This window comes from Pangasianodon hypophthalmus, chromosome 3, assembly GCF_027358585.1.
Source record: "Pangasianodon hypophthalmus isolate fPanHyp1 chromosome 3, fPanHyp1.pri, whole genome shotgun sequence".
Lineage (NCBI taxonomy): Eukaryota > Metazoa > Chordata > Actinopteri > Siluriformes > Pangasiidae > Pangasianodon > Pangasianodon hypophthalmus.
This window is the reverse complement of record NC_069712.1, coordinates 6,566,336-6,585,372: the sequence shown is the minus strand read 5'-3', so window position 1 is coordinate 6,585,372 and position 19,037 is coordinate 6,566,336. Positions and strand designations below refer to the sequence as shown.

At 38.1% G+C, this 19,037-nt stretch overlaps 2 protein-coding genes and 1 long non-coding RNA gene across 3 annotated transcripts in view; 1 reads left to right on the top strand and 2 right to left on the bottom strand.

Moving 5' to 3' along the window:
- rnf150a (ring finger protein 150a) overlaps window positions 1-10,014 on the bottom strand; it is a 38,354-nt gene extending 28,340 nt beyond the window's left edge. The window contains exon 1 of the mRNA XM_026945865.3: window positions 9,302-10,014. Within this exon, the coding sequence (XP_026801666.1) occupies window positions 9,302-9,758 (457 nt within the window). The 5' untranslated portion in view covers window positions 9,759-10,014. The remainder of the gene's footprint in view (window positions 1-9,301) is intronic.
- Window positions 10,015-12,728: 2,714 nt separating this feature from the next.
- The window catches only part of znf330 (zinc finger protein 330), a 9,632-nt gene continuing 3,323 nt past the window's right edge, over window positions 12,729-19,037 (top strand). Inside the window, exons 1-8 of the mRNA XM_026945875.3 lie at window positions 12,729-12,866; window positions 14,698-14,848; window positions 15,017-15,036; window positions 15,175-15,245; window positions 16,710-16,786; window positions 18,482-18,608; window positions 18,779-18,883; window positions 18,983-19,029. Coding sequence (XP_026801676.1) covers window positions 14,729-14,848; window positions 15,017-15,036; window positions 15,175-15,245; window positions 16,710-16,786; window positions 18,482-18,608; window positions 18,779-18,883; window positions 18,983-19,029 — 567 coding nt within the window. The 5' untranslated portion in view covers window positions 12,729-12,866; window positions 14,698-14,728. The remainder of the gene's footprint in view (window positions 12,867-14,697; window positions 14,849-15,016; window positions 15,037-15,174; window positions 15,246-16,709; window positions 16,787-18,481; window positions 18,609-18,778; window positions 18,884-18,982; window positions 19,030-19,037) is intronic.
- The window catches only part of LOC117596795 (uncharacterized), a 23,830-nt gene continuing 18,354 nt past the window's right edge, over window positions 13,562-19,037 (bottom strand). The window contains exon 3 of the long non-coding RNA XR_004577767.2: window positions 13,562-13,816. This is a non-coding gene — a long non-coding RNA (uncharacterized LOC117596795). The remainder of the gene's footprint in view (window positions 13,817-19,037) is intronic.

The following is a 19,037-nucleotide window of genomic DNA, read 5'->3' as shown; positions in this document are numbered from 1 at the left end:
CAACTGAAGATGGCTGCAGTAAAGACCTGGCAAATCATCTCAAGGGAGGAAACTCAGCATTTGGTGATGTCCATGGGGTCCAGACTTCAGGTAGTCATTGACTGCAAAGGATTTACCTCCAAGTAATAAAAATAATCCTAATATTTATGATTATATTAGTTTGTCCCATTACTTTTGAGCCTGTGAAAATGGAGGAACTCTGTAAAAAAATGGCTGTAATTCCTAAACGGTTAATCCAATATTTTTGTTAAACCGCTTGAATTAAAGCTGAAAGTCTACGCTTCAGTCACATCTTGACTGCTTCATTTCAAATCCACTGTGGTGGTGTACAGAGGCAAAATTACCAAAACTGTGTCACTGTCCCAATATTTATGGACCTGACTGTATAGTTTTCTCAACAACTACTTGTTCTGAGTAATGATGGACTGGTTTGACGAAGTAAACATACTGACTCTCACAAAGGTGGATCATGGAGCTAGGAATCGTGTTGATACAGCAAAATATAAATATATAAATATAAAAATATTCATTATTTTCCTATAACAGCACAACGTGAAGTGTCTTACACAATAGCAAGTCTTACTTGTTTTTCTGTTTATAGTTACAGTTAACATAACAGTTCCTGTTCCTGTGAAACTTACGCTATAGCACCAGCGTCTCTGTTTTCCTTCTTTTTAAAGTTAGTAAGACCAAAAAAAATAATGCAGCTTGTCATGTTACTGCAAAACCCCATTTGCAAAACCTTCTGTTCTGAAGACTTTCCTATGTTGGAAAACAAAGCTACAACTTTATCTCTGAGTGTTACAAAGTGCTGACACTGGAGACTCCTTCCAAAATCACTAAATAAACATCTCTGTATAGAAAACTTCATCATAACAATATCACAAACAATTATCATTCTTACTTGTTTAAATAACAACACTTTTTTTTTTTTTTTATCATTTATCATTAGGTTTAGATTATTCGGCACATTCTCTGTACAAATCCCTGTGAATGAACTGTTACTATAGAAACAATAACGTATTTGAATGCAAACTTGTGAGTTTATTAGCTGCGGTTTCATATCGTTAATCTCCTTCTGACCAATCAGAATCGAGAATTCAACAGCAGTCTGTTACAAATATTGGCCTATCTCTCACAATATTCATGTCTGCAAAACAACAGTGCTGCATTTAAAAAAAAATTTAATACTTTATTTAACGTATCTTCTGAGAACAAAATCAGATATTAATATCCAATCAGCTACTTCTTACTAGGAAGCTGCAAAGTGTACTGCCAAATAATTTATCACTATATAAGTAGTACATCCATATCATACAATCATATGAATATTTGATTAAAATTTTAACTCTTTCCGAATAAAAAAAAAAAAAAAAAAAAGTTCAAGGCCTACATCTGCCACCCAGATTTCTACTTTTCTACAGTTTTTCTGGCTTTCTGTTCTACAGAAGGTCTAACAAAGGAGCGTGAAATAACCAGCGGGAATCTAAGTCGATATCTGGAGAGCGGTTACTCTGTGTAGTGCCGAGTCGAGGATTTATTCGTGCTTCTGAAGCCAGGATCAGTTAGTGATTACTGAACTTTCTCAAACACAATCCTGTAGTAGTGCTTCATCCATGAGCGTGTGACTGGGAACCATGCGCCAATCTAACGCAGATATGAGTGACGGCCTAATAACCTTTGATTTTTATGTTTGTGGACATTTTTTTGTTATCCAAGTGTGAACTGCTGTACAAGTGGGGGCAAAAATGTCCTTTATAAATATGATAACATTAAAAAATATATATATAAAATAATAAAATATAAAAGTATAAAGTAAATATAAAAAAATATATTAAAAAAATAAAAAAGTAACATTAGAAAGAAATAAAAGAAAAAACTAAATCATAAAAAAGCATTTTTTTTATCCCTATAAGAGCAGAAAATTTAAGAATAGGATTATTTTATCATAGTACTATTTAAATTTCGATTATAAAAGAAGCTTTGAGAAGATTATAGAAGAGAAAGTTTAAGGATGGAAAGTGTGAGAAGAGAAGAGTCAAGAAGTCATTAAAATATTTAATTTACATGAATCTATTTTATAAAAAGTAGTATTAAAAATCATAAAATAAACTAAAACATCTTTCCGCTAAGCACAGAGTACATTTAATCTTAGGATTATTTTATCATAGTGTTCATAGAATCAATGTAATACTCCATGAGGGGACACACTTTAGTGTGTGTGTGTGTGTGTGTGTGTGTGTGTAAATCAAGTTAATTATGCTGGTTGATATGTTGCTGGTTCATAAACTAAATGAGAAGTGCCTGAGGCTGAGAGGAAGCTGCTAGTAACCCGGTCGTTCTCAGGCTGAGGTGTGAGAAAGTGTCGAACTGGGATTTATTTTCCTTGACAATTACAATGATTTAGTGTTTTGTCGAAGAAGAAGCAGTCACCGCCATTGATTAGGGATTAACAGAGGGCTCATAAATACGAGCGCTGATGGAGCTCGTAAATGTGAACGTTAGCGGTGCGAGTGTTCGCAAACAAACCGCCTTTGTGTACTTTGCTACAGGTGGCCCTCTGTAAGGGTAAAGACGGGAAGGTTTTTACAGCGGGAACACACCACAGTGAACAGGAAACGAATCAGTTTCCATTATCTTCTCGCCAGATTTCTTCTCTCAGCCTCCTTTTAGAGAATCGTGACTGGAGTCAGGCCAGCTGTGTACCACATCACCGCTCGTGCTCAGGGATCATCCTATGTAAAAGAGTGTGTGTGTGAGTGTGTGTGTGTGTGTTTGGGGGAGCTGAGTAACTCTCTCCAATTCTATTTAACATGCCGAGTCTGTCAGAACAGTCTCTCTCCTCACCTAGTCATAACATGGCAGACCCCCTCGCCCCATTAGGAGCTGACACACACAAGGCCTTCAGTGTCGAGTGTCACGCTGCTCAAAAACTCAACCCCTCACACTCACAATCGCCTCAACACACATCAGCCAACGAGGGTCTTACTTTAAAGGTGGCGAGAAGGGAAGAGGAGAGAAGGGTTGGGGAGAAGAGAGGAGAGATGAAACACGAAGAGACCACTAGAGGAGAGATGAGATGAGAAGAGACAAGAACAGACGACTAAAGAAGAGAAGAGAAGACTAGAGAAGTGATGAGAAGAGAAGAGATAACTAGAGAACAGAAGAAAAGGGAACAGAAAGTTAGAAACCAGAAGAGAAGAGAAGCGAAGAGACAAAAACAGACAAGAAGAGAAGAGACAAGAATAAAAGATAACAGACAAGAAGATATGAGGAGATGAGACGAGAAGAAAAAAGAAGAGATTGGAAAAAAGAAAAGAAAAGAGAAGAGAAAAAAGTAGAGACAAGGAGAAGAGAAAAGACAAGATGAGAAGAAGAGATAAAACGAGAAGAAGCACGACAAGACGAGAAGAGAAGATTTGCGCAAAGAATATTCCAAAAGATGTGAGAAGATTTAGAAAATATCGTAGGAGAAAAGGAGTGGATGATTAAAGAAATTTTAGAAAATTCTAAAAATGTGAGTAAAGAAGACTTGAGAGGATAAAAGAAGAAAAGAGGGGAGAACATTCGAGAAGCCTGAACACCCCAACGTGTGTCTACAAAAACCTGCACAGTTACAATTAGAAACAGAGCACCGAGAAACAGGGAGGGGAAAAGAGCAAAATGAGTGGCCTCAGGGACGAGAAGACAGCAGGTTTGATCATGAGCCCTTTCTGCTCCCCTGTTTATCATCACAGAAACAGCAGTGCATTGTGGGAGAGGCAGTAACACTGGCTATGGCACTTCCTCTTTTTCTTTACACTTGAAGAAACAGCTAATGTTTCACACCCTCTGTACTGGACCACAAGATCTACATATCACTGTCACTATGAGAATTAAAAAAAAAAAAAAAACACCACACAAAAAATCAGCACTACAATATGTTTATCTGTGCTAAAGTACCTGAACACTCGTTCTCCAACCCACTCTTAAAAAAAAAATAATATTTACATTTCATAATTAACCATCATATTTAGTATGTTCGTTATTGTAGTTTAAAATATATCCAAGGTGCAAATTATTTCTGCAACTATTTTTATTATCGCACAAACATAAAGTTTAAACCAAGATACTACATCCGACAGTGCGATATATGTATACAACAAGAACGACGACAACAACAACAACAACAACAACAACAACAATGACAACAACAACCATCACCAATACTCTGTTTCCTTTCTTTAAAAAATAGCTTTACTTTAAAAACAGCTACAGTGTAAAAGTCATACCAAAAGTAAAAAAAAAACACTAATTAAGTTAAACATGAAAAATACAGGTCATAGGTCTTGTGCGTTTGACTTCCACAACATGATATTTTTGTGTTTAATACTGGAGTGGATTGTGTTATTCCGCTTATACCACTGCCGTCTGCCTACGATTACAATGTTTAATTCATTAATGAACAACACGACACGCATTTAATAGTTTATAGTTAGATTTAATGCTGTGGTACAGTCTGAGATACAAGTTAGCTCCTGTTCTCCCAGCTGCAATAAACACACACTCTCTCTCTCTCTCTCTCTCTCTCTCTCTCTCAAAAAAGCCAGCCTGTCATTTTAGCGAGAAACCAGAACACAGGTGCTCTAGGAAACGTTCACAAAGTTAAAAATTATTCAGCGCTTACAACCTAGACTTCCATAAATGTTAAATAAATGTCTCCTACAAAATATCACCACATCGACAGTTACATGTTTTCCTTCGTTAAACAACACAATTTTTTTTTAATCCATTTTAAAAATGATCAGTCTTAGATTATATGTAACAGGGTCATACATGTCCCTGTGTATGAGCTGTTACTATAGAAACAATAATGTATTAGTACAAGCGCATTAATATTAACTTACGGTTCATGTTACAGCCGGAACTACTGTCCGAGCCGTGCTGTTATACATAAACAATACACACCTTCTTCTGACCAATCAGATTCGAGCCTTAAAGTGCACTACACGGGCTCGAGCAGTGACGCCAAATACTGAACTGTAATCAATTAAACGTATTACGAAAGTTGGATCAATATGTTTTGAATGTACGCTTGGCTTCTTCCATTAAAAACTGTACGCAATATTCTGAGCTCTAACCTACGTCCCGTCCTGTCAGATTCAGCTCCTAATCAGAGTTAATCGAGCATGGTGTAATTCTTTCTCTGCCATAAAGCAACAGTCATTTAAGTGGAATGAAAAACTGCCTCCACACATAAACCTGGTACACTGCATGACATGACGCTGGCCTTTCTGCCTCAAGCTCGCTTTCAGAGCTGTAATGAAACCCTTCACGTAGCGTTTCCTCATTTTATCCTCAAACGCTAATGCCGGCGTGAAAACACACCTGAGTCAACGGCTCGAGAAACACTGCTAATCACGGTGAGGGTTTTATGAGTCGGGCCTGGTTTGCCATTGAGTAATTGGAATAACAGGTTATATAACTCATAAATGTATTAGCCAGACCACTGAGCAAGTCAAAAGCTCCAGTTTACTCTCCCAGTCTCATGCTGGGGAAAATACTCGCGTAACTGGACTACGGGATAAATTCACACATTTACAGTTTATTTTGATTTAATTTAATTTGAATGTATTTATTTCTGTAAAGCTGCTTTGTGACAATGTCCATGGGTAAAAGCGTTATACAAATAAAACGGAATTGAAGTGAATTGAACTGTACTTACATATGAATTATTATGGAATATTGTTATACACACACACACACACACACACACACATATATATATATATATAATTTTTTTTTTTTACTAAAGTACTACTATTGTACTGTAACCTGAGTAAATTTACAAGAAGAAAAGAAACATACTTTTTACTTACTTTTGCATTTTGACCTTCAAAGAACTCGTTACAAATCAAACAGCACGATATTTTTCCTATTTTCTTTCTTACTAAGCAAAATGTTCGTCTTTTGCTGGAGGTACTGATTCATACAGGCTGAGGTGTCTCGTTAGCCCCCGACATGACAATTAAATATCTTTGAAATTCCCCACCAAATCTAAAGACGTACGCTGAGTTAAGTTAACTTTAAGTTAGCTAGATAATTTTGTAGATTGGCTTGTTAAATTAGCTAGCTAGTTACGCTTCGTGTTTTAGTTTGTAAAATTAGCTAGCTAGTTAAATTTTACATTTTAGTTTGTAAAATTAGCTAGCTAGTTATGTTTTGTATTTTAGTTTGTAAAATTAGCTAGCTAGTTATGTTCTGTAATTTAGTTTGTTAAATTAGCTAGCTACTTATATTTCATAATTTAGTTTGTTAAATTAGCTAACTAGTTATATTTTATAATTTAGTTTGTAAAATTAGCTAGCTAGATCAATTTTATAATTTAGCTTGTTAAATTAGCTAGCTAGTTAAATTTTATAATTTAGTTCATAAGATTAGCTAGCTAATTATGTTTTGTATTTTAGTTTGTAAAATTAGCTAGCTAGTTACATTTTGTAATTTAGTTCATTAAATTAGCTAGTTAAATTTTATAATTTAGTTTGTTAAATTAGCTAGCTAGTTCAATTTGTGTTTCTTGCAAATGTGCCTTAGCATTCATTCCAGTAGGGTTATTAAACATTAGCTAACTAGCGAGGCAAATTCTAGGTTTGTCTGAGTTAGCAGAATATTTTCCTCATGAATGGTTGCTTAGCGAGTTAGCTAGTCATGCAGGGTTGGTCATGATGCACTTGTGGTCAGCTCTTTTTTCATCACTTAAAAATATTTACTTTTTTACTCTTGAACACTTCAGCATGTTTAAACGTATTTACTTTCTGACTCAAGTAGATACTTGGCTCCAGTGTTCTACTTTTCCTTGAGTCTTGAACAGATTTTGACACAGTACTCAGATTTGTACAGATTTGTATCTCAGTACCTTTATCACCTCGGTCCTAAGTCATGCTTGCCTGGAAGTCCAGTTAACTAGTCTAAAAAGTCATTTAACTCAAGAGAATGGTGTGTTAGTTATAATAATGTCTCTTGTGATGAAGTATCGGGTTTGGATTCTCGACAAAATGGTTCCAGAAATAAAACGGAAACACTGTACAGTACTGTGCAAAAGTCTTAGGCACCTTATTTTTTTAGTACAAACCTTTTTCTTTTATGATTCTACATTATTGATTCAGTACAAAAACATTTTAGATTTCCAAACATTAGTTTTCCAGCACAAAATTAAATGTTACAGGAAAAATGTTTGGATGTCAGTAAAGAAAGCAGCAGATTCCATAAGAGACACTTTTCAGATAAAAACATAATGAAGGCTGCTGGGTTTCGCTGCAGAAATAAGAAGAAAGTGTGACAGTCAAAGTCTCCAGAAGAACTGTAGCTGCTTCTGCAAGATGCTCAGTAACACTTACAGCTCACTTCCTTATAAAACTGCACTAATTGTACCTGAGACTACTGTTTTTTTTTTAAAGCAGCGTAAGGTGTAAACACAAGTTTGGCTTAAAACCCTACAGGGTTCATAAACTTTCTAGCACGATTGCGCATCACTACTGGATGTTCACGTTTCAGACACTGAGATGAAACATCACATGATGAACGATTCTGTTACTTTCTTGACATGAATTTTATATCCTGTGTCAACACTTGAGCCATTTCCGAACAAGGCGAGAATGAGATAGTGTGGAGCGTAATTTAAAATATTACATTCTCGGTAGTAAAAGCATAAACATGTGTGAAGGGTTTGAACGCAAGTTTGAGACTCAATCGTTGGAAACCAAATGTATAATTTTTTTAAATTTCAAATGATGTCAAAGAAATTTCTTCAGATTGCAATGATTTTGGTTTTAGAGTGTTGGTTCTGCTCTCCAAGTCGATCCCTCGCTCCAGTCAACACACTTCACATTAGCTCATACTATAACAGGATGGTACGTGATTGCATCAGGAACTCTCCCAAGCAGAAATGGTGAGGGCAACAAGTATTAAAACGGGGTTTACACACTGGGTTACTGATCAGAGCCAGTGTCATCCAATCAGGAGTGAAACTCAGGCTCTGTGCGAGAGCGACGGCACAGCTTCCGGTTCCAAGAGCTCCGAAAACTTTCTAATTGGACTCAGAGTCGTGTCACAATCATAATGTCAGGAGCGTGACTCATGCATGCTGCGGAAATGCCAATGAATTTCTCACCATTCAGTAGAGATTAGATATGTGGTGAAAAAAATCATACAAGTGGAGAAAACTCCAAGATTAAACGTTTCTTGGCTTACAACGAAGAGAGATTCAGCACGACCCAGATGATTAAACTCTTTCACACACACTGGACTTGAGTTATTTGAGTTAGGTACAAGATATGATTTAATAACCTCTGAGTGGAAATGTGAGTACCACAACTTTAATGTATTGCACTTGTGTTTCGTTTCATTTGTGTGTGATTGATTGTGTGTTCATTGTGTGATTAATGTTTGCTGATGTTGTTGTGAACTCCTTCAGGAATCAATAAAGTGCGTCCATCTATTACAGCCTGTATATCAGGTGGAGCAGAAAAGCATATCTATGCCCCATGACACAGCTCAGATACACTCACTGACCATTTAATCAGGTACAATTTCCAAACAGGTCACTTTTCAGCCTACTTGTGAAACAGTGAGTGTGACATACGGACTGTGATATAGGGACTTTCGCATACGGGCTGTCACATCCGTACTGTGACATAGGGACTGTGATTTCGGGAATGTGACATACGGGTTGTGACAGGGGGGCTGTGATTTTGGAAATGTGACAGAGGGGCTGTGATTTTGGAAATGTGACATACGGGCTGTGATTTTGAAAATGTGACATACGGGCTGTGATTTCGGGAATGTGACAGAGGGGCTGTGACAGAGGGGCTGTGATTTCGGGGCTGTGACAGAGGGACTGTGACAGAAAGACTGTGGCATAGGGGCTGTGACAGAGGGACCATAATAGAAGAACTGTAATAGACAGACTCTGTGACAGGTGGGCTCTGATATAGTGACCGAGACAGAGGGACCGAGACAGAGGGACTGTGACAGAGGGACCGAGACAGAGGGACTGTGACAGAGGGACCGAGACAGAGGGACTGTGACAGAGGGACCGAGACAGAGGGACCGTGACAGAGGGACCGAGACAGAGGGACCGTTGTGGACAGACTCTGACACGGGGACTGTGATAGATGGACTTCTAGTCAGTAAATGTACACTGATAAACTGAATAATAACTTAAAGGATCATCACATGCAGGACTGAGACAGCTCACTGACCCTGAGCCCATGAGCCAGGCCTCGGGACACAGCGCAGGTGAGCAGACAGGCTGCAGTCTTACCTGCATGAGGCATGGTGATGGTTTCATTCGGGTTACTCGACCCCACGTTATAGATGACCACAGCGGAGGCGTTGAGGCTCGCTGCGTGGCGGATTTTCTCCTTGTATGTGCAGTTGCCTTTGGCTATGAGCGCTATCCAGGGCCCGTGTGCAGGCTGAGGACTGGGGAACCTGCTGCTGGAGTCGCAGGCCTGTCGGTCGTGGCCGGGCAGCGGGATGAACACCGGGCCCCGGGCCTCTCTTTTGGGCGAGTGCTCGCCGTAGCGGCCGCTCTCTGTCTTCTCCGTCTTCAGCTCGGCGGTGGCCGGATCCTGGTAGCTGATGTTGACGAATGCGGTGTACCACTCCTCCTTCTCGGCCACGGTGAAGTCCAGACACAGCAAGTGCACGAAACAGAAGGAGAGCAGCCAGGTGGAGAGAGCCAGACTCCGGCACGCTTTACTCACTGACATGGGCATGTTTACTGCTGCGCTCGGTCTCCCCGGATCAGCGCACCCGAGCCGGCTAGCTAACCGAGCCTCCCAGCGAGCCTCCCGGCCTCCCAGCGCGCAAAACCGCCGAGTCACTGAAATTAATATTACCTCTTCTTCTGGCTGGGAAATATCTGTTATTAAACACGCTAGGCGTCCTACAGTTTATGACAGAAAGCCCGACTCGCTCGGCCCGCACTATTGTTGTGACTGAACTACAGCTGATTGTTGCCAGGTATTGCAGTTACTATGCACACGCTGCCGGCTAAACTAACACGTCAACGGCGCCGCCATGTTGGTAGGGGCAACTTTTTACAAGTTGAGTTGACTACAGCCGCGTTCACGATGCGATTAGAGCATTCAACTACAAAAACTAGAATTGAAACTGGAGTTATTTGGTTGCTGGTTAATTTATTTTTTTTAAAAATGGACGTGATAAGTCACTGAACATTACATAAAAGAGCAATTTGAGCAAAAAATCTTGCAGAATGAAAATTAACATTGCAGTGATCATATCACAGGGGTGCATGGTGGTTTAGTGGTTAGTACACTTGCCTCACACCTCCAGGGTTGGGGGTTCGAATCCTGCCCCTGCTCTGTGTGAGCAGAGTTTGCATGTTCTCTCCGTGCTTCAGGGGTTTTATCCAGGTACTCCAGTTTCCTCCGACAGTCCAAAGACATGCACTGTAGGCTGATTGGCATCTCTAAATTGTCCTTAGTGTGTGTGCGATTGTGCCCTGCAATGGGTTGTCACAGGGTATACCATGCCCTGTTCCCCATGCTCCAGGCTCCCCTGTGACCCTGCATGGGATAAGAGCCATGGAAAACGGATGGAAGGATGGATGATCATATCACTCAGTATTTAGCAATTTCACATATAAACAGAAACTCAAAAGACTCAAAAAACCTTAAATCACACCATTATTTCTTGTTCTTACTTTTCACTATGAGCACCACCATGTTGAAGTGACATCACTGAATCGCACCTGGCAGAAGTCTGAGCTCCTGACAAACTCTAACAAACTGAGTAGGAATTAGTAATGAATGCGGCATTACGGCACTACGGGTTTAACGCAATGCTTCGAATCTGTATCTGTTTAGTGCTTCAAATATCCGTACCTGTATTTGGATATAAACCTGACGTGAACCATAAATGGGAAGTTTATTTTAATTAAATATGTGTATTTTAATAGACGGGCGTGGGGCTGTGTTACTAACCCATACAGGTATTATTTTTGTTTTTACCTACCCACAATATTTTCTAACAAATTAAGTTGGTTCTATTTCCCAACATATAAACTAGTGGGCTAATTTAAACCCTGACCAGGCAGTTACTAAGGATGAATGATGCTGTAAACGCAGGTTACTGAACATGGTCTTCCTTTGTCCGACCAGTTTCATATCTGACCGCTCGCTCACACCTACATGAAAGTAAAAAACTCGCACAGCTTTATGGTTGTGTCCAACAGGATCTCAGTCCTGATGCACATCTCTAGATGCCCTGTGAAAGAATGGGAAAAAAATAGTGCACATCTTATTCATATCTGTATTTGTATTTGTGTAGAAGACATTATTTGACCATTGTGAATAAAGTATAGAATATAAAGCATTTATTTCTAAGAATTGCTGACTCTTGAAATGGAGAGAGAGAGCGCAAAGAAATCACTTTTCACAGGTGAAAGCTTTGAAAATGTGTGTTTTTAGTTAATAAAAGACTGGAATTGGTGAAGATTTATGTATGTAGAATGTGTTTAAAGTTTATAGCTGTTATTTTTGACTTTTTTATGTGAATTAAAATCTAACTATATTGAGATTGCTTGCTCAAGACTGACAGCTCTTATTCTGGTCCATGATCACTACTATCCAGTTGTGTATTAGCCTATATATCACATATATATCACAATGTTGCTAACTGTTTCCAGTCATTAGGGTGAATTAAAATGTGGAAAAATGTCTGATATCTGTAGTAAAGCAAATGTTGTGAAAATCATTTAAACACAAAGAGAGTAACGGCTAGTTTTCTCAGGCTAAATAGTTTCAGATGCTTGGCTGTGGACCTTTCCAATATGGCGGACGCGTTGACGTTTTGCAGTAGCCAACAATGGCGGCTAGTGCAGTGGAGTTTTGTGTTACCTTGGAGAAATGTATTGTTTGGTTTCACTGAATACGACAGAAAGGTCAGCTGTCAGTTTTATTTGATCAATTTGATTATTATTTTAACCAAATTTTACATTCATAAATCAAAATTCAACAATAAAAAACTAACTTGTTAGAGCTATCAATAAATCTCAAACAATACGTTTCTTCAATCTCTGAATGTTCTAACAAAAAACCTGTTAAAACTTATAGTTATTTTAAGCTTTACAAGATATTTGTGTAACTATTTATTATTATTATTATTATTGTTGTTGTTTTTTACTTGGTTTATTTTCTTATTACTTCTTTATTTTTCATCTGCTGATCTCCTGCCACTTTCAGATGTTTTTGTATGGTATACACAAGTTGTTCACCTGTTGTATACTTGTCTGTTTTTCATAAGATAAAGTTCTTATTTAAAAATAAATAAATAAATAAAATAAAATAAAAAAATAAAAACAGGGCAGTGGAGTTGTCATACAGAGGGGTTTTGTGAAACCATGGCAACCTGCTCAGTAACAGAGCGCGTGGAGCGTCTGTTTCGTCACAGCTAGTAGCTCCGTTTAAATGCTGCAGAAATTATTTTTTATATAATTTTATCTCCAATTTAGTGGATAAAATATACTTTCTGAAACTCTGATAAACATGCAATAAAGTTTATGTCGCGAAAGAGGTCTTATTTTCCTGTTGCTAGAGAGAGAATGTCTGTAATTTGGATCACATTCAGTTAATATTTACATAAATAGTATTTTTAGATAAACCAGATTCTGATTAGTCTGATTGTTTTATTTTTATTGTCAATAAATTTAATTTGAGACAATATTTTTCTGCTTGCTCTGGCCGGAACTCATATTAGTAGCGTTAGTTTCCAGGACGGAGCGATATCGAGGGCGGACCTGTAGATCAGCTGCGAGCGGAACTTCCGGTGTGAGCTCAGCCAGCAAGCCGTGCGGAGAGACAGTTAAGTGTGGCATGTTTGTTACAGTTTATCCTTTATTATTATTATTATTATTATTATTATTATTATGAGTGTGTGAGTGTGTTAGGGCGGAAACGGAAGCACACTTGACTTCACTGTGTGATGGTGTTATTGTAGAAAGCTCCGCTGCTCCATGCGCCTGAAAGTCAGTTAACAATGCTTTATATAAACCAGGAGCTAGAAAGTATAACTCATTCTTATGAAGTGTGTGTGTGTGTGTGTGTGTGTGTGTACACGTGTGTACACGTGTGTACACGTGTGTGTACACGTGTGTGTACACACAGTTGCTAATTATAACTCATCTGTTGCTGTACACAGTGTTTCAGCCTCCTCAGTGTCACTGCTCAGGTAATGAACAGTTTACCAGCTCATCATATCCAGCCAACAACATCCCTGTGGACAGAAACTGTCACTGAGGGAAGGCTGGAGGAATTATTCCAGAGATTATGCAGAGAAATGATGATGAGCTTTAGTGTCTAACTCTACACATACACTGTACAAAGTGCAGTAATAATAATAATAATAATAAACTAGTCATCAACAAGCCGTCTTTTCCATAGTTAAAGCACAAAGTGATTCAGGACATCACTTTTTAAGGCTTTTATTAGTTCACTTAAATGATGATAAACAGCAACTAAATAAATAAATACATGTTCGGTATAATAAACTTGTGCATGATATTACACTAAGAAATGTAGGAAAATCTTAAACAGCACTCCTGTGGATGTTGGTGTAGCTCAGCTGAAATCACTGATTCTGGAACTGAGAGCGCGCAGCATGGAAGCTCATGTCTGCTTATATCTCAGTGCCCTTCCTTCCATGGATTGAGGATGCTGTCTGTAGAAAAGTCAGGGGGGGTTTTGCACCATGTTCAACTCCATCCTCCAAAACTGAGTGTGGATTTTCCTCTAAGAAGCCACGTGAGGAACCCCTTCAAAGGAGCGGATAGGAGTTTGATTAAAACATATCCCCGTGCACGCCTCTACAGTTCATAGAAAGTGAGACGAAAGTGGTAACTTTCCATTAAAGCAAAATAAAATGAAAAAATGGCTTTTCCCAGTGTAGTCTTACAAAGTGTGCTGTTAACTGTAGAAATCAGAAAAAAGGGGATTTAAGAGAAGAATAACCATAAAACAAAAACCTATGAAAAAATGAACTTAACTACAAAAAATTCAAACAAAGGAATTTAACTAAAAAAAAAAAACAAAACTCAGAAAAAAGGGCTTTAACCACAACGAATAAGAAAAAGAGATTTAACCACACAAACTTGGTGAAAACCTTTTACCACAACAAACGAAACATTTTAAAAAAGGAGCTTAACCACCAAAAAACAAAAGGAATTTAACTCCCAAAAAAGAGGAAAAATGAGAATTTAACCATAAAAAAAGCCCCTGATAAAATGGATTCAAGTGCATAAGAAAAACTAAGGAGTAAAGGAATTTAAATGCAAAAAAAATAATAAAAATAAATAAATAAACGAATAAAAAAACAGAAAAAAGTAAATTGACCAAAAAAAAAACAAAAAGGGATTTCACTACAAAAAGAAAAGAAACTTAGGGGGGATTAAAAAAAATAATTAAAAAAGGGCTTTTAAAAAATCTACTCTGAAAGTAACCCCTAGGAGTTTTGCGACCCCTAACACACACACACACACACACACACACACACACACACACACACATTGTGATGTCAGGTTTAAGTGATATTAGAGCCTGTGTGTGTCTGTATATGTGTGTATAAGGTGTGTGTACCTAATAAACCGGTGTAATTTTAAGGTTTTCTAGGCTCTTATCGTGTTCTCTGTCTCTGTAGCTGTGTACTAGAGCACTGACTCACATCCACAATGCCCAAGAAGAAGACGGGAGCTCGCAAGAAGGCTGAGAGCCGGAAGGAGCGAGAGAAACAGAACCGAGCCAACAGAGAGCATGTCGATGTCGCAAAGCATCCCTGCAACTCGGCCATGGTACAACCAATAATCACATGACTTATTATACTAATCAGAACACTTAGATGTTTTTCTGTCTCTCATGTAATACTATAAAATCCACTCCATGTTTATGTGATAAACTGTGTATTATAAGAACATATAGAGTGAAATATATTCTCATGAATTCCTCTTTGTGTTTGTCAGGACTGTGATAAGTGTCTGAGGTGAGCAACCATGAGTCTGAGGAGTTTCTTATTTGTTATTACTTGTTGGTAATGTGGATAGAAAAGTATGCCAGGAATGTGTTCGTCTTCCTGTTGTAACCTGCTGCTTTGTTTTATTTTTTGTTCTCTCCGTGTTAGACGACAGAAGAACAGAGCATTTTGTTACTTCTGTGCGTCGGTGCAGAAGCTCCCCATGTGCGCTCAGTGTGGTACGTTCTCATTACATGTTAGCTGTGTTCTGTGCACGGCTGTTTGAGCACCAGGTAAACTGTTTCAGGAATTCGTTACGCACTACATCCACGTGAAGTCAGGAGAGGATCTGAAAAAGAAACGCCACGTCTGGCAGAAGGCAGAGTTCAGAGTTAGAGCTGTGCATCAGGACTACACAAGCTCCTGGGAGTTTTAGAATTAATATGAGACATGAAAATATTATAACATGGGTTTTGTGGATAAACACCCCCCCCCCTTTTTAAGCTTTTTATTGTGTTTTATTTTTGCAGTTAATTCCCCCTTTTCTGAGTTTTTTCCTTAGTATTTTTGTGGTTAAAATTCCCTTTTTCTTTGTATTTACATATCTTTTTTTTTTTTCCCCTGATGTTTTGGTGGGTAAATTACTTTTCTGAAGTTAAATGGCTGTTTTAGGGGCTTTTTGTGGTTAAACTCCCCTTTTCTGATTTTTTTGTTCTTAAATCCATTTCTGAGTTTGTAGCTAATGCCCCCTTTTCTGTTTTTTTTTGTAGATAGAGTGTGTAGATAAACTCACCTTTTCTGAGGTTTATTTTTGGTTAAATGCCTATATGTTGGTTTTTTTTTTTTGTAATTAAATCCTCATTTTCCTGTGGTTTAATCCTTTTTTTTTTTTTTTTTTTTGAGGTTTTTTTTTCTAGTTAAAACTTTCTCCTTTGTGTTTTTTTCTTTTTTTGGGAGTTAAATCACCTTTTCTGAGATTTCAGTGCTTAAATCTTTTTCTTTTTTCCTTTACTTTTAGAATTGTATGTGATCAAGTCCTTCTTTCTGAGTTTTCTTTTGCGTAAATACTTTCTTTTAATAGTTATTTTTGTGGTTATATCTGATTTTTTTCCTGATTTCCCATGGTTCAATCACTTTAAATTCCCGTTTTCTGTGTTTTTATACCTACATCCTTTTTCTGAGATCTTTGTGGTTAAATCCTTTTTTCTGAGCTTCTGATGAATCCGCATCATCAGCGATGGTCCTATTCTTGCTCTTAAATTAGGAAGCATGAGAAGATTGCAGTCAAAAGCAAAACTTTATATTATCCTCCGTCTTCTTTTTGAGGACAATGCTGAATTATTATGTCGACAGAGCTATCAGGTGTTATGTCATATACAGTTACACTGTTGATGAGTTATGAAATTGCAAAAACAGGATGAGAAATCGCCCATGAATCTATGTTCCATACATTTATTTGGGTTTTAATAGCACTTATCAGCTTCAGGATGAGTTCTGTCTATCAGAGCTATATTTCTGATAATTGTCTGCTAAATCATATTACAGAAAGCATATTAACTGCTCTACAGAAGCCTGTTTTAGTCACATTAATCAGCTATACTGTATATTTCTTCAAATGTTTCATGATATCAAGTCCACGACCTGCATGCTGCTCTGATGTGTCTTCATAACAGTTATTATTCTTACGTTTGCTGTTTTTAAAGGTAAAACGAAGTGCATGAAGTCCTCAGACTGTGTGATAAAACACCCCGGTATCCACAGCACAGGCATGGGCATGGTGGTAAGCAACACAGTCATTACAGTACTTTCAGTTTTACTCTTCATCACTGTCAAGCATTAAAACACAGAGGGGGAAATCCAGCAATTCACAGACTTGTCTAATAATTGAAACCACCTTGAACATAAGGAAGTAGATAAAACATCGAAGTTCTGGGAATGTGTACAATCAGACATGGTTCCCCTGAGGACGGCGGGGTTGTGGTGCTTAAAATTTTCCAAATTCCAACGTGAACAAAAGGCTGCCTTGGAAATGCCACCATGCACCCATATAACTTTATATATATACACACATACATATACATTCATGTAATTCAATTTTAGTAGCTAGCAATTGAAACTTTTACGGAGAGGAGAAGTGACGTTTTACCCTGAATTCAGGATGAAGAAAAATATCATATCACAATACTTTTAGAGATTATGATACATGATATGTACCACAATGCATACATAGGTTTACTGCTGTTAGACTGCTAGTTAAAATGCTTTACAGTTTTAAAGATTCAGTACTCCTGAGTCACCTGATTATCCGGAGATCACGAATTCGAATCCCGACAATGCCACAGCCATCCGGGTCCAAGAGCACAAAATTGGGCGAGCTGTCTGGGTGCGAGGGATGTGTTACTCCACCCCCAACCCCCCCCCCCCCCCCCCCCCCCTCTCGTTAATCACAACAACACTAGCCAATCATGACTGCCTATCAGCTCATGTATGCAGAAGAGGGCGGATAGCGCTTCGCTCCGACTGTGTTACGCTGCTCTGTGGTTGGTAGCTGTCGTGTGATAGGTGAGAGCTGGCCTGTGGGTGGGAATTGGCCAGAACCAAGTTATAAAAATACTGAATATACCAGCGATATCTCATTTATATATTTTGTCACATAATTTTTCACGATTTTGATATTACATTGTCATAAAGCACAGACAGACCTCAAACTTTGTATCCGCAATGGGACAAAATATATTTGGAACACCATCAATATCACTATCACCATCACTGGTCTTCAAAGTGTTGTATAGTATACTATATTTCATAAGTATAAATATATGTCTTTTACAGTGAGAAAGCATGAACAGTATACTGTAGACATACAATATTTCAGTAAAACCTGTGATCAAATAATAATTGGTTGAGAAATGGTTTGTTAGTGTGATTGATGAATAATGTGATGTGAAAATGTATTGAACATAAATTCACACAAAAGTCTTCATCAGTAGAAACAGTATGTAATTTCTAAATATATATTTTTTAACTTGAATATTGACCTGCATAAATAAGGACTATATGGCTGTTTGACTGAAAATGGAATTAATCATGTGAAGACCACGACGCTATCCCGTTTCAGCTAGTGAACGAGTCAGATCTTTGAGTCTTAGCTAAACATTGAGAATTGACTCACTTTTTTTTTTTTCTTGTTTTTTGTTGTTGTTGTTAATTAGGTAGACTGTATGATACAATTTCAGCCATGGGATGCAGCCTTTAAGCCTTTAAATACAGTACACTTGTTATACAATCCATAATATCGTTGGTATTGCTCCAACAAGCATTATCCGTACCAAAGTGCAACTTTTAGCCTATATGTGTTTAAATATGATTAAAAAAAAAAATCTGAAATACTGGAAATGGTGGCGCTCCAGAGCACTGACAGATCTATGATTATTGGAGGCTACAGCTCATTTTTCTTCCTTTTTGTGGCCACTAGGGAGCAATATGTGACTTCTGCGAGGCCTGGGTGTGCCATGGAAGGAAGTGTCTGAGCACACACGCCTGTTCCTGTCCACTGTCAGAGGCAGACTGCATCGAATGTGACCGCAGTGTGTGGGAGCATGGTATAATTCTCAACATTGACTCTAATTAAAAAGAAATTGAAATACAGTCAACTCTAAAACACAAAAATAAAATAAGATATAAATAATAAAATAAGATCTGATACCGCAGTCACTTAGTTCAGGTTGTTTGGTCATCAAGGACCTACTGACGTAATGCATATGTGCTACAGGAGGCCGCATCTTCCGCTGCTCTTTCTGTCACAACTTCCTGTGCGAGGACGATCAGTTTGAGCATCAGGCCAGCTGCCAGGTTCTGGAGGCAGAGACTTTTAAATGTGAGTCTGTGAACATTAGTACAAGCTAGCATGGCTTTCTCAATTCACCTTCTTCTGGGTTTAAGGTCTTCCTCTTAAACACTGTCCTGATTTTTTTAGGTGTTTCATGCAATCGACTTGGCCAGCACTCATGTCTCCGATGTAAGGTGAGGCG